The 15,057-nt window shown below is 38.6% G+C and overlaps 1 protein-coding gene across 1 annotated transcript in view; it reads right to left on the bottom strand.

Annotated features, from left to right (window-relative positions):
* CHD7 (chromodomain helicase DNA binding protein 7) overlaps positions 1-15,057 on the bottom strand; it is a 66,623-nt gene that overhangs the window by 12,618 nt on the left and 38,948 nt on the right. Inside the window, exons 3-6 of the mRNA XM_075213563.1 lie at positions 14,480-14,892; positions 5,005-5,164; positions 4,398-4,532; positions 2,749-2,814 (exon numbers count right to left, since the gene is read on the bottom strand). Coding sequence (XP_075069664.1) covers positions 2,749-2,814; positions 4,398-4,532; positions 5,005-5,164; positions 14,480-14,892 — 774 coding nt within the window. The remainder of the gene's footprint in view (positions 1-2,748; positions 2,815-4,397; positions 4,533-5,004; positions 5,165-14,479; positions 14,893-15,057) is intronic.

Here is a 15,057-nt window from a genome sequence, read left to right as displayed (position 1 = left end):
GCTGTCCAATTCTGCATTGTCATATCCGAGACATGAATCATTTTTAACTCCTCCCTCACCACACGCCGTTTTCATTCACAACAGCCTGACCCTGCAGCTGGCTGGCTGCCAAACCCACAGCGTTAAGTAGACGCCAAGTGTACCATTTTCTCAGGCAGCAGCCAATTAGCAACTACACTCCCTAATGCCAAATGTATTATTTTTGGCTGGCTCAAGACAGTCTTACTGCATTTTTACAATTGACTTCTACAGGGTGTGTTGCCTGTGCGTTGAGAGGAAGCTAACCACGGACTACAAAACGCTTGTGGTCTACGCTTTATATTGCTTTCGTGTTCGCACTTAAGACATCAGCGAGCGCCTGATTGAGTCGGATTTGATACAATGCTCTCACCACGGCGGTTAAGTTACCAGTTAAGATATTCATTTGAGAGACGTGGAAGCACTGAGTCTGCACTTTCTCCCGAGCTGTTTTTAACTAGAGATGAATGAATCTGAATGAAGCCAATGTGTACGCGAGTAAGAAAATTCCTGGAAAGATGCTGTCAGCATGCTTATACTAGAAAGAGTAATGGTTCAATAGCAAAAAGAAACTGAACGATACAGTGGATTCTCTCTCGTGCTGACAATACAGACTGTAAATGGCTACAGAACTGAATGGTAATTGCCCCTTTCAAAGAAAGAATCTTCAATAACTCAACTTCAAGAAACAAAATGAAACTAAAACAAAAAGCAACGTGTAAACACTGTATACTATAACACTAAACCAGCCCGAACGTAATGTCCTGTATGTAAAAACTGCTCTATATGTAATAGTACACATATACATAATTAAATAAGACTTTTGGAAAGGTTTTGAATATATAGTTGCATTGTAATATTTAAATATGCTTCAGCTTTAAGAAACTTAAATATTTTTATATTATATGTATATTATTTTGTCTGCATATGTTTATTCCTGTATATGCATTGTGGGCATTTATGAAAATTGGTGCATGCAGGTACCATGAGTCATAACATCTAGGATTATAACTTGCTTTTCCGTCATAGTTTAGGAAATGAAAGCAAACATTTGATGGGTTATTACATTTACCTGCGCACCGGTTTTCATAAATGTTTCAACATGTTACATGCTGTTTAAATCGTTAGTCAACCCCTGCCTTTCATCACTACAATTATACGCTTGTTCTGTTCAGTTAAACTTCATACTTTATCTCCTTTCCACTCATTGCCTACATAATTTAAGATGTACAAAAGCGGATAACCATGTTTATGTAAAAAACAAATGATACACACACTTGAGAAGAATCTGGTAAAACTCGAGATAACAGTTTTAACCAGCTGAGACATATCGTATTTCCCCATGTATAAGACGCACCTTTTTCCCAAAAATTTGGGGTCTAAAAATTGGGTGCGTCTTATATAGTGGTAGCGGGGATCCAGGGGGAAGGCAGCGTGACAGTGGCAGCAGGGGCATCCAGGGGGAACAGGGCAGCTATACAGTGGCAGCAGGGGGATCTGGGGGCAGCATTACAGTGGCAGCGGGGGGGGAATCCATGGGGGAGGGGGGCAGCGGTACAGTGGCAGCAGGGGGATGCAGGGGGAGAGGGGCAGTGGTACAGTGGCAGCGGGGGGGCAATTGCAGGGGCTTACTGCTGGGCAGCACACTCTCCCTGTCTCTGCCGAACAGTCCTGCACATAGTGTGCAGCCGCCAGCAGCAAGCCCCTGAAATCTCTGCACACTTTGACTCCTACCATAATATATATTTTTTTCAAATTCCGGGGCTAAAATTAAGGTGCGTCTTATACATGGGGAAATACGGTATAAAAATAAAAAAATGTTCTGACCACAATGCACAGGACCTGTAATAGCAGCACAATATGCAGACAAAGCAGCAAATACATCAAACAAAATCTTCATGTACAACACCATATACATACTGCAATATCATTTTATTCTCAAAGTGAACTTGCAGTCTACACAATGAATGTGCCCATTTGTTGGGCTGAACCAGTCTTCATGAGAAAGCTGCCTTGAAACTAGTAACATCACTAGGGCATGAATGACTGTCTCAGCGATGCCTCTTGCTCCTAGGGAATTGATAGGCTGAATATTGGTCCAGCCTGATAAGTCTAATGCATACCCTGAGATGTGAGGGCATCATACATAGGAAAACTGCTGGAATAGGAATACCTGCAGGGTTGCGATACTGCACAAATGTGTCACACAAGGGATGTATAACATGCTTTACAGCAAACCAATAAAAGAGGAGACTAGCTGCAATATCCAAGCCCTTATATAAATCACATCTGCCGAGGATTACACCCATCCTTCCACGTCTAGGAAAATTTCCATAATTTCCAGTAGAAAATCCATGTTCCTATAAATCTGGCACAGGGCTGTACTGCCCTCTATGAAAGCTGCTAAATATTACTCACACTAGTTAAACATTAAAAATTCACAATGAATCGCACATTGAAGGGAGATATAGCCGAGTGCCGGCAGATGGACTCTGCTTTTGCGTTAAGCTATGCGAGTGCTAAATTACGTACTCTCTCCCCGGGGAGAACAGGGTCATGAAGGAACACCATTTTATTCTACATAGGGCACAAGGCATATGAAAATCCACCAATTAAGTAAACTAAAAGCTCAAGTAGAATTTTGTGACATAACTCTTGCAGAACCAAAACTGACAAACTTAAAAATCATGCACAAAGCAGTAAGGATGACACTAAAGTAAAGACATTTACCTGTTTCTTTGCCAGACGGCTGCTCATTATCTTCTCAACAACAGGTCCTTCAGCATCTAGAGCCTCCTAAATAGAAGATCAGAACCAATGTCAGAATTATGAACTGGTTTGGTTTGGCAGAATAAACTTAAACACACAACCTCCATCATAAAACGAACAGATTCTACAAACCAATGGTATATATAGGATCATTTGCTCAAGTGTTCAACTGCTAAACACATTGCTACTGAAAACCCTTAGACACTGCATACATGAGGAAGAGGCATCACCCAAATATACACTCCTTATGTCCATTATACTCTTATTTTAACTGGACATCAAGTAAGAATCTCATCTCTGCATTGTAGCATTAGAATGTAGAATTAGCAGTAAAGGTCATATACGTCGGTAGATGTAAACGTTTATACAGCCAACCTTGTTGGATCATCAAGCTATTGGCCAGTAACACTCTACCAACACTAAGATAAGGTTGGCATTTCACCAGAAATTGCTTTCAAATCAGCAATTATCCAACTTTTCTGGAGACTCGTCAGAACAGAAACAAACAGAAACAAAATCTGTTAAAAATAAGGATAAAATGCATCCCCCATGGATCAATACTGGAGAAATAGAAATACTCTCAAGAGTATAAGTTTAAGAGTAATGAATTGCACATTAAGGCAGCACTTTCCTGGTTAGCAGACTGAAGATGAAAACTCCAGCAGCACAGGTTGTAAAATACACTACAGCTGTCTATTAAGGCAATTTTCTGCTGACTCAATCTCAAGAATCACTGTTGCATCGGGAATGGCAGTAATAAGTTGTGATGGTTCAAAGAATAGCTTGCTTTTCAGAGATTTCTTTAAGCCTTTGCTAAGGCACAATCTCACCAGTACCACTCCAGAACTAGCGCGCCATCACTAGATGCATAAATGCTCTATTCCATATATACATCCACATCATATACACTTGGTTATTCTGCATCTGACAGGGCATTTTATACACCCTGCAGGAATGGCAGATACCCAACTGATCTACATTGTTACACATTCTTCAGGCACAGAAGCTCCCTACCCTCCAAGGACTAAATGAAGCTAAACATTAAAGACTATAGTGGAAAGATATATCTGTTTAGACAAACAAACATGGGAGCCGTCATTCATGTATTGTATTCAATACACACAAAAAAACAAATTAATATAAGAATTTTTTTCCTTTTTCTTTAAATCTAACGCGCCCATATACTCTGCGATTTAGGCAGCCAACTGGGCGCTTCTAGACCAATTAGCCACAAGTAATGGTATATATGGACACAAGACGACCGACATCTAATGGCTCCTGATCGGAAGCAGATTGGGATCGTCAAAAGGGGTGGCAGATGCGGTCGGACAATGACCCGACCTGGCAGTGTGTTCAGTCATTGTCCTACCTCTTTAAAGGTAATCGGTCAGATCCACTTGAGCCAAACATAAATGTCTTTTAAATTTGGCCAAACATGTCTAGGTATTTGTATAGCCAAATCGGACACCGAGCCTGCTGTATAAGCAACCTCATGGTCAGGGTATGGCCATCTTATATAGAACATACTGCTGGCCACACTTATGTAGTTGAAAGATTTCTACAAACCAGATATAAATATAAAAAAGGTAAAAAAGAAACCCAAAACTAACCTGCTGCTCAGATTGTGAAGTATTTGAGGGAGAATCTCTCCCAGTCGGATCCCCATCAGGCTCCTCATCCGAAATCTTAAACTCCAGGTCTTCTGTGTAGCGCTTCCTCTTAACCTGCCTACTGGAGCGCCTTTTCTGTAAATACCAAAAGGCAAGTTTATTTGTGGCTCCCAATCCACAATGTTACAAATACCTTTATATTTCACCATCTACGAAGGCTAAACAAACCCAGCAGACAAATCCATCACAATGGTGCTTACAGAACTGGAGCCTACATTTCAGGAATCCTGCTGTAAAGGACCGCATGTAAATTCCTATTATAGATGTACTAACATCAATCACTAATACATCTAAAAAACCAGAAGTTTCAGGGATAGAAATACTATTTATATCCAGCTTTCCGACAGTCAGCCTGCAAGAGTTCCTATGCCAATAATGGCTGATAACAGAGGACAACAACATTTGCCTTGATTAGACAGGCTCTACTGATTAGATAGTAGAGAAGCACTAGACCAGCATAGTCTATTGAACTCATCCTCATGGGTCCTTCTCAATGATTAGACATTGCCTTGCCAACTAATATGAACGGACTGCAGTTTCTTATTACCTGTATGCCAGAGTCATCCTCATCCTCTGGTGAAGGGGGAGGGGTCTTCTCTAATTCAACATTTTCCGCACCTTCGACACCTTCAACACCTTCGACACCTTCAGGCTTCACTTTGACGACTTTTTTCTTCTGTGCACTACCCTCAGCATCAGACTTATTACTGAAAATATAAAAATGTTAGGATTTTTTTTATATATATATATTTTTTTAAATTGCAACTTTGTAATAACTATTTTTTTGGTGTAGTTGACAGTGATGTGGGGAAAGTGCGACTGCATGCACCAATTCACGCTGTTCAAACTACATCTTCCCATCAAGCATTGGTTATTGCTGCTCTTCAGCCTCAACTGAGCAAGTGAGACACCAAATTCTACAGAGGCATAATGCCTAAAACCATAAGGATTGTGACAGAGAGGTAAAGAAAAAATAAAAGTCATAGCAAAGTACTGTAACTACTAACCACTGTGTAACAAAAGATGCTCATCACTAGCCTAAGTGATATATTGTAATAGAAATTAAACAACATTTTCTTTAAAGAAAAAAATACCAACCCTTTCTTTTAGCTGCAAAAGCACCCAGTACAACAGAATATCTAGTAACTTTTCTCAAGACTGAAGGTTAAGAATGATAAGTGGAATGTATTTTACTGCCATAATCGGGTTACTACAAAGCACATTCTTTTTTGCAAAATATAAAAAAAAAGAAGAGCTTTAGGAAAAAAAAAATACCCAAAGAAATGTAAGCAATACTCCTCCAACTCAACTGAGGGTAAACCCTTTACACTTATATGAAGACAACCATTATATAACGCCCATAAAAGCATGTTATCACAATCATAACAAAGGCAAGGAAATAACTAACTGTAGATTGTTAAGAGATAGCAAAAAGATGTGATCAAGTTTCTGGTTGTAGAGTACATTTAAAAACTACAATACTACAAGACGTCTGACTTACTATATAAGAAAATCTATTGTGGTAAAGGCAAAATCACTTCTCTCTCCCGCTTACAATTTGTACATTGCTAATGAAACCTACTGTGAGCGGAACGCCTAGGTTTGACCAGATACCCACCACCTCAATTTCACACTTTCGATACAGACCTCCGCCTCGACAAAATACACTGTAATAAAGCATCAATGGCTTTTATATTCAAACAGCAGTAATAAGAATGACATGGAGATAAAGAGAAGCATTGGGTAGGTTGGTAAAGCTTAGGGCTTTAAAGTGGAACAGTCACATACATACATATATATATATATATATATACATATATATATATATATATATATATATATATATATATATATATATATATATATATATATATATATATAGCACCACTGACTCCGCTGCGCTGTACAGAGAACTCATTCACATCAGGCCTTGTCCTATTGAAGCTTACAATTTAAATTCCCTAACTAACACAGACAGACAGACAGACAGACAGACAGACAGACAGACAGACAGACAGACAGACAGACAGACAGACACAGACAGACAGACCAAGAGCGACTAAGGGCAATTTAATAGCAGCCAATTAACCTATCAGTATGTTTTTGGAGTGTGGGAGGAAACAGGAGCAAACACGGGGAGAACATACAAACTCCACACAGACCAGGCCAACCAGATTCTATTTTGTTCCATTCTGGAAGATTTGATAAATGTCCCCCAATGTATCATGTTTAACTGTACAAAAAGAAGCGGCCTTCAGAACGTTGGCATTTTCCTGCCAAGTATTCTACTGCAGGCGGCAGTGGCAAGCCTGAGAAATATACAACTTGTTGCTTGTATTTTGAATAAAGCCCCTTTCATCCTTATCTGATTACATTCTCTGTGCTCCTCTACAGATGCGATGAATGACCATTCTGTTAGAACTCAGGACCAAAAGTACATGTTTTTTTCCTAAACACCATACAATGCATCCAGCTCATCCTATGTTTTCTAAAACATACCTCTGCCATCCACAAACACAGTATGTTAAAACAGAGAACACAAAAGATATTATTCGGTTATATTGCTTCAGAAGACATTCATCTATTTGTTTTAGGTCAAAATAAAAAGGTTTCAAAGTCTACTATTAAAATGTAAAGACTATTTGTTTATTTAAAAATAAATTACAATGTTATCAAATGACTTATTGGACAGTAATTACACATAAAAATAAGTTTTAATATGATATTTCACAGTATATTCCCATAGAAAGCAAAAAGGGTACTGGAAACATGACCTCAGCCAATTACTGAAACCAAAACAGATTTTTAAAAGGGAATAAGAATTTTTTTTCTATAAATTGACACCAACACTGATGGGAGTTCTACACAAAGAATCATTTACTTCCTCAGTCAATGTGAAATCAAATATCAATTGTAGCTTTTAATGTGCAGTGCCCCTAGTGGCCAGTCATGGAATGTTAATATTTGGATAAAGTCTCTGAGATAAAAGTATACCCTTTTTTAGATTGGCAGAATAAGAATGTTTCAGTACAAGTGAATATCATGTAATATTTCCACAAAACAGAACTAAAGTAACTGTCTGAAACATGAGTGGGCATAATTGTATTTTCTCCAGGTTTCCAAGATTTTGGCTGCGAAACCACAGCTGAATTCTTGCAGATGGAAAAATAAGTTCACTGAAAAAAAATATAAGGTCCTCAAATTGAAAACCACCAACATACAAACCTAAAATGCTGCAAAAATGAAACATGATAATGATTTACTTAGAATGCACTGAGCCAAGGTATATTTACAAATTAAAAAACAAAAAAAACACTTTTGGAAAAATTTGCGAAAACTAATTTCACAGGTTAAAAAAACAAAAAAAAAAACAGGGTAACCAGCAAATTCTGTAATTTCTCTGCTACTCTTTAGCAGATGAGGGTAAATGTGTGATTGCTGAGGGTAACAGCACTACTTTTGCAATACTATCTGCTTTCGTATGTGTACCTAAACTGCAAGCATCAGAAAGTGACCAGGTACTATAATATTGACATTAGCTCAATGTTCAGCTGCCTGTATGCACCGAGTAGACCTTTTCCCAAGGCCAACGAGAGGAGCCAAAGTTCTATGTAGAAAGACTACAGCCTGCTAGTCCTAAGTGCATGACCCCATCCGACATGTCTGCATATGTATTAAGTTCCTCTCAGGTGATGACATCAGCAGCTCTTTCATCACCTGTTAATTTATAACAAGCTCGTGGTTTCTGTCTGTTTTTATTAGAGTGACATACTGGGCTTGACCCATACACACACTTTTTCCTTTGGGAAATACCTTTCCTTGCCTCACACTTATGTAATAACTGCTCTATCACCTCTTTCGCAACCCATAGGTTTACTTTGTAGCAAACTTAAACCAAATTTACTTTGAAGGGACAACTTATTCTTTGATAAAATGGACTACACGAAGCCACAATGCTTGCACAAGAAACTGGGACAAGTAAGGTCTCATTTAAAACAGAGTTTGCACATTTGTAATAGCCCTGATTATTATATTAGTGCATTTATAAAAGAGTACGACAGCCAAGAGAATATAAAGTACCATCATTTAGTTGCAGGAAATCAGAACATCCAGCTGATAGAGTTTGCCAAGTCTATGAAGGTCAACCATTGTTGCTCTTTGGCTAAAACACCTTAAAAGAGTTTTTAGAATCCAATTGTCACTGACCCTGCTCATTTAATCAATCATAATAAGCATTTTGAGTTACATGTTTCTAGTGGGAAAAACCAAGAAATCTGGGCTCCCTAACCATGCTACAAACTTATCCATTTTACATTTAAGTGCATCAGAAATTAACAGATTACACCAAAAGTTAAACACTTCCAAGATCAACCAATGACCGGACTCTCCAAAGTGACCACCTGGTACAAAGTGCTCTGCAGCTCAGTCTCTGACTTAATTTGCTATAGTCATTTGTGAATGAATAGATTTTAAAAAACACCCTTCACATCAAGTCAGCACAGGCCACTGCGATAGTGCGAGGCTACACTGGTGACTTAAACCGGGCAATCCTGAGATTAGTCTCTCCAAAGACACTGCACATTTTGTACCTATTATCAGTGCACCGTTGCATTTTGTCAAAATACATTGCAGTGCAACAATCATCTTCAGTCACACAATAGTGCAACCAAACCTACTAGCGTGAACTTGTGACATTAAGTTATAAAGTGGTGTTGGAGGGTGTGTATAACAAAGGGTCCCTTAATTTCATCTAATCAATGGAACTTACTAAACTCCTTTTCGCACCTGCTGAGAAATAAATATTTTAGATTAGTAAATAAAGCTGAAAATCATTTCTTTTTATTTAGACACCTGAGAGAATAGATTTTGCTTCAAATAAAGCACCGAACAACATAATATTATTTCAAAGATGGGATTTATAAAATTAAATTTTATGAATCCCATTTATGAAATGATAGTGTATTCGTGTCACTCAACGCTGGGTCCTAATTCCTTAAACCTACAGTCTGCTATAATCAGTAACAACGTGTGGGCCAAACAGCAAGCACGGCATGCTGGGAGATGTAGTTCAACAGCAGCTAGGGAATCACATGTCACCTCTCCTTGTGTCTGTACAGAATATGTCTTGTTTGCCTGGGAAGTTAAATTATATTCGTTCAATATTGCTTATCCACCATGTAAACAGAGGAAGCAAATGGTATTTATATATAAAAACAAACCACATCAAGACTGTATTTAATACCATAACAAACCATGGGAGAGACACTGCAAAAGTTTACTGTAAAAAGTTAAAAATAAAAATGTCTTGTCCTCTGTGAGAAAGCAGGACCAGGCGACGGAGCTTATAGTGCACATGGACAGAAGTCTACCGTAGCATGAGGCTCCATTTCCAGCCTTTATTTCCGCTCTAACTGCCACAAATTATACAACACTACAGCTGAACGCTGGGGCCCCTTTCCTTTCATCTGCACGCCAAGAGCAATCACATTACCCTGGTAACCAGTGTTCACGTGACCAGCACCTGCTCTTCTGGCTGGATGCCATTGACTCAAGCCATCTGCTTCCCTCAATCAGCTTTCAAACATTGGCAACACCTGCACTGCCGCATTTTGTGGTCCCCTTCTATTTATTTTTTTTATTAGTATCCCAGTGAATCAGTGCAAAGGGGGGAAAAACAAGCAAACAAAAAAAAAAAAAAAAAAATATAGCTTTTTAACACTTTCCTCTCCATTGTTCTTTTTTTTTGTAAGTAAGAAGCATAGGAACAGAATGAGACAGAAGTAACGTAGGCTACTGGTTGGTCAGTAGCTTGGCATGGAAAAGGTTAAGGACGCCCCACCCCACAAGCACTACCGAGACCACCACCCACCCTCTTTCGAGTGACTTGTGTAGAGGACTAGAGGCAACTAAGTCTTCTAGCTGCCTGCCAACAAAATGTACAAAGCAGTGAGGGGAAAACAAAATCAAAGCATTCTTTATAAATATTCATGAACAGCGTTCTTAATTTTATAAAACAGTTCATCTGTAAACAGGAGAATCACTGTTAATCGGAGGGGGGGGGGGGTTTATTTATTGTAGATTATGGCAGGCCACAGCTGAAAAACAACTCTGCCATATCTAACTAACTAAATGTCCTGCATACAAGTGCTTTTATGACATGCTCATCCATTTAGTAAAAAACCATGAAAAACCAAAACTATGAAAAATATAAAAAAAAACAAAAAAAAACACACAAATAAACAGAACAAATTCAATCAGAAGTGGCACGAACAACAAAATGTATACAACCACCTGTGCAACTCAACACACATACAAGGTATAGCTACAAGATCATATATAGCACACACACACACACAAACTCAGGGGTTACATTAAAAAGCTTGATCATTTCCAAAGATAACAACCAGCACATTTATTTATATGATGCTGTACTTGAATGCTGCTACAGAATATCACAATTACCATAGGACAATTAAGGGTTTGTTTTTTGTTTAGACTTCTTATTTTCTTTATTCTCAAAATAGGTTCTCAACCTTCAGATGACTGTTGAAATATATATCCATAGTAGCCATACCCCTCCTGCCCCCCAAATCACAGACTCTTATACAACACGGACAAGAGAAGTTAACACTTACTACAACAACGTGGCCTAGAAATTAGCAGTGCTTGTATAGTGTACCTCTTGATCTCCAATATACTTGCAGACATAAGTAGTCAGAGTGTTCTGGTTATTTTCAAACTGATTAAAAGACAACAAAAAAAAAAACAAAGAACACCTTCCTTAAACGCTGCACATCAGGTGCATCCCAACCAAGTGAGGACTGATGTATTACAGAGCCATTAGCAATGCCCACAATGATGATACAATGCAATGAGGTGAAGAATCACTTAACTTTACACTCAAGAGCCTTCCACACAGGCAGCTCAAACCAATATCAAAAGGAGAACGTCCTTTACTCCACATTGTTACAGCTTGCCAAAGTTGCATGAAAAGCCAAAATATAGAAAAGGGCTTTCGTCCTCCAAATATTGTACATAAAATGATATTAAAGGACATCACAGCTGGGGCCCTTACATTATCCCAAGTAACATTAGGTCAAGGTGGGGGACAAGGCTAAAGAGTTGGAACACTTTTCTCCTAAGCTATAGATTTAATATTAAGCTACTTTTCCTTGCATTTTGCCATATATTTGATGGTAAAGACTTGATAGTAGTAAAGTGTCTGTAAAGGCTAACCAACGGTTTACAAAAACAAACTAAAAGAGATCCAAGATAAGGTATTTTGAAGTCACCCTATTACTGTAGACTTTGATCCGTGAATATACATGTAAAGATTACGTTCTGCCACATCACGTCTCAATCTATTAATTGCAAAATGCTGTAGATGTGGTAAAGGCTAACTCCTGATACAGAACCCAGGAAACCCATCTGTTAACATCTTAGGATAAAAGTCAAATCAGCAGCTAATACTTTGTAATAGGTGTCTCTGTTGTCACAAAGGGAGGCTTACCTTTGGTGTAATATCAACACAGACAATAAATCCCCATCAATTAGTTAAATGCAGCAAGCTGACATCAAAGATGTATAAAAGGAGGAATAGGAGTTTTATCCTGTCTTGTTACAGAAGTGTCACGTAATCAAAGGCTTACAACATGCAACTGGCCATACAGACGTTTTTCATTTCACTGAATCTTTAGTTATAAAGGCATAGACACCACATGAGACACTCACTACACAACTCTCCTGTTATCTGCACAATGCTTCTTATAGAAGGATACAGGGGTCTTAGCTGTGTGTCAGGATTTAACACGTGGGTTGCCAGGCCATTTAGATTGGGACATTTTAATCATCTATTTGAAAATCCTACTTTGTAATATCAAATTACTAATAATGTTTCAATGTTATTTTGTATTTGTATAGGAGTCCTCGGGGAGAGGTCTCCGGTCACTCCTATCAGTGGAGAGATCTCCTGCGTCAGCAGAATGGCACTGGCAGTTCACTGCTAGTAATAACAAATTTTGAAGGCATTAACGCTGAGCATTGTTAGCAGTGGGAGTCCCATAGATTACTGGGACATTATGGTGACTTGATGTTTGCTCAGGCCTTCATAAGCATACTATGTTCTTGTTGAGTGCCAAAAACAGTGAAATAACGATAACAAGGCTATAACTACATGTCAGGTTATGCTGGGTGCCACAGGAGAGTGAAATACTAGACAAATAAAAAGGTCAATGTTACAGAGTGAAGAACCAGGACACATGGGAGCCCTGTGTTCATTATGAATATGGTGCAGCACCTCATGCTGACGAATGCCATTAGGTAGTGTAGAGTTTTGGAGAGTCTATCCAAGGCTTTTTTTTTTTTTTTTTTGTTTGTTTTATTCATGGAAGCAGAAGCTTTAATTCAAATAAAATTAACCCACGATCACCTGTAGGGCTCAAACATTGGGGCATTAATTGTATGCACGCAAAACACTTAATACAGATATTTGGGGGGAGTGTACATAAAAGGACCATTACCTGCACACTACATGACAAGGGCTCAGCTCGCTTCAATTCAACATCGGCTGCAATGCTCACAAGCACCAATGCCTGTTGGCATAATTGGGTCATTGGAGCACTCATTAATACACTGTACACTATGCTGCAGGGAGGCTTTCAAAACATGCTGTTAGAAGTGAGGATAAGGCTTTTTCTATGATAATACAGGAAGGATTGTAACAGTTTCAGTGTGTACAAGCCCTTAGGAACACAATTATGAAAATGGATGAATTTTGTTTTCTGAACAGACATTCTTGCCAATGAATTAATTAGGGTCCAGTTACATTACGGAGGCTAGTGAACCAATAGGCTCATGATTATTGACTCCGCCCACAAAATGGCTGCCACACTAGCATAACGAATGTAACAAATGGATCTCAACTTAAGAGTGCCTTTAGCGGACAATGAAAGAACCCATGGAATAAAATGAGAGGGGGGTTACAGCACTGCCCTATACAACTGTACAAGTCTCTGGAAATTGAGTTACAAGAACTATGAAGTAGTACACAGGGCAGACGATGGAAGACTGCGATGCTGACAATTCTTAGCAATAGACTTCCACAAAACCTGAAAAACTAGAATTCTCAGAAAGCATTGTAAATTCTAACACTAATCTGACATATATTTTAATCCTAATGAAAACAGTGTTTCTGAGCCGATTTGGATTAGGTACTTCTGACTGTGCGTCCATCTGGAAATTATATACTTCCCAACACTGGTCACAGCTTGAAATACAGGTTCAGATTTTTGGAAAATAGTCAGAACGGTTGTAAAACATTTTTTGAATCCGAACGCTGAAATGAGACTTTTACAGTATTTCCTAATGCTACACTGGTGATTTACTGTTTATACTTGAACATATGTATGTATACAATTTCATACTGATTCTACAAAGTGCTGTATACAGTAAATACATTTCTATATAACATAACATATGTTAATAGCATACAAACTATCTTACTGCAGTGTTCAGCAGATGCTAGCTGCTCATGGATAACCCTCTGTCTCTGGCTTCCAACAAAATCAGGGTGGTTTTTTGATATAACCTTATTTTATCACACAAACAAGCAATTTGCCGATAAACCTGAGCAGATAACTTCATAGCAGCCAGTGCGACTTGTAACCAGCTTTTAATAGCTGTTTGACAAACTCCCTATAACGACATTGAACCATTATGGCTCGCCTGCTTCCACTTCATTAATAGCTGTGGCTCAGTTTGCAAGAAGTTGGGTAGAGCAGCGCCTCACAAAGAATTGGCCAAACACAAGGTAGGAACCAAGTAGCCATAGAGTCCGAAACTCATTGACCAGCTTCTAACTTTTCTGTAAATCCTTATGAATCTACTCTTTGCCAGACTCATTAAAAACTATTCTACCCACTAGCAATTCCATTTGCTAAATAATTATGCAAACCATCAACTTTTACAGATTATGGACATAAAACCACTAGCAGGTGCCCAATAGAAACTTGGCTTCTGCTTACCTCGCCTTCTTGCTGGACTTTGCTTTTGGTGTGGTGGTCTTAACTTTTTTCTCTTTTGGTTCTTTGGGAGGTTTGGGCTGTTTAGGTGCCTTAGGTTCCTTCGGTTCTTTCTTCGGTTTGGGCTCTTTTGGCTCCTTGGGCTCTTTTTTAACCTTAGGCTTTTTTTTCTTCTTCCCTTCTGGAGCTCCATCAATGGAGAACTCTGGGTTCTCCCCAGGAAAACCTTCCTGGCCAAAACCTTTACTGGCGTTATCTGCAGTAATATGATTATTTTTTTTCTTCCTTTTCTTCTGTTGCGGCTGAGCCTGCATTGACGGCAAGAAGTCTTCTGGATGCATTAATGAAGCATTGGGGCCCCCGATCCGAGTCATATCTGGCACAGATTTATCAAGGTAAGGTTCAGATGGGGAATGCTGAAACAAAAAGATTTATATTTGGTAAGAAGGCGAGTCAGACACATTTCACTACGAAAAAAGAAAAGAAACTTCAACTCATTAAATCTACAAATAGGAGATTAATATTTTTCTATCAATGTATGGTTGAAAAACCAAAAACTTATGAGTTTTATAGCAGCAACA

This window comes from Mixophyes fleayi, chromosome 5 (genome assembly GCF_038048845.1).
Source record: "Mixophyes fleayi isolate aMixFle1 chromosome 5, aMixFle1.hap1, whole genome shotgun sequence".
Lineage (NCBI taxonomy): Eukaryota > Metazoa > Chordata > Amphibia > Anura > Limnodynastidae > Mixophyes > Mixophyes fleayi.
This window is presented reverse-complemented; position numbering and strand designations above follow the sequence as displayed.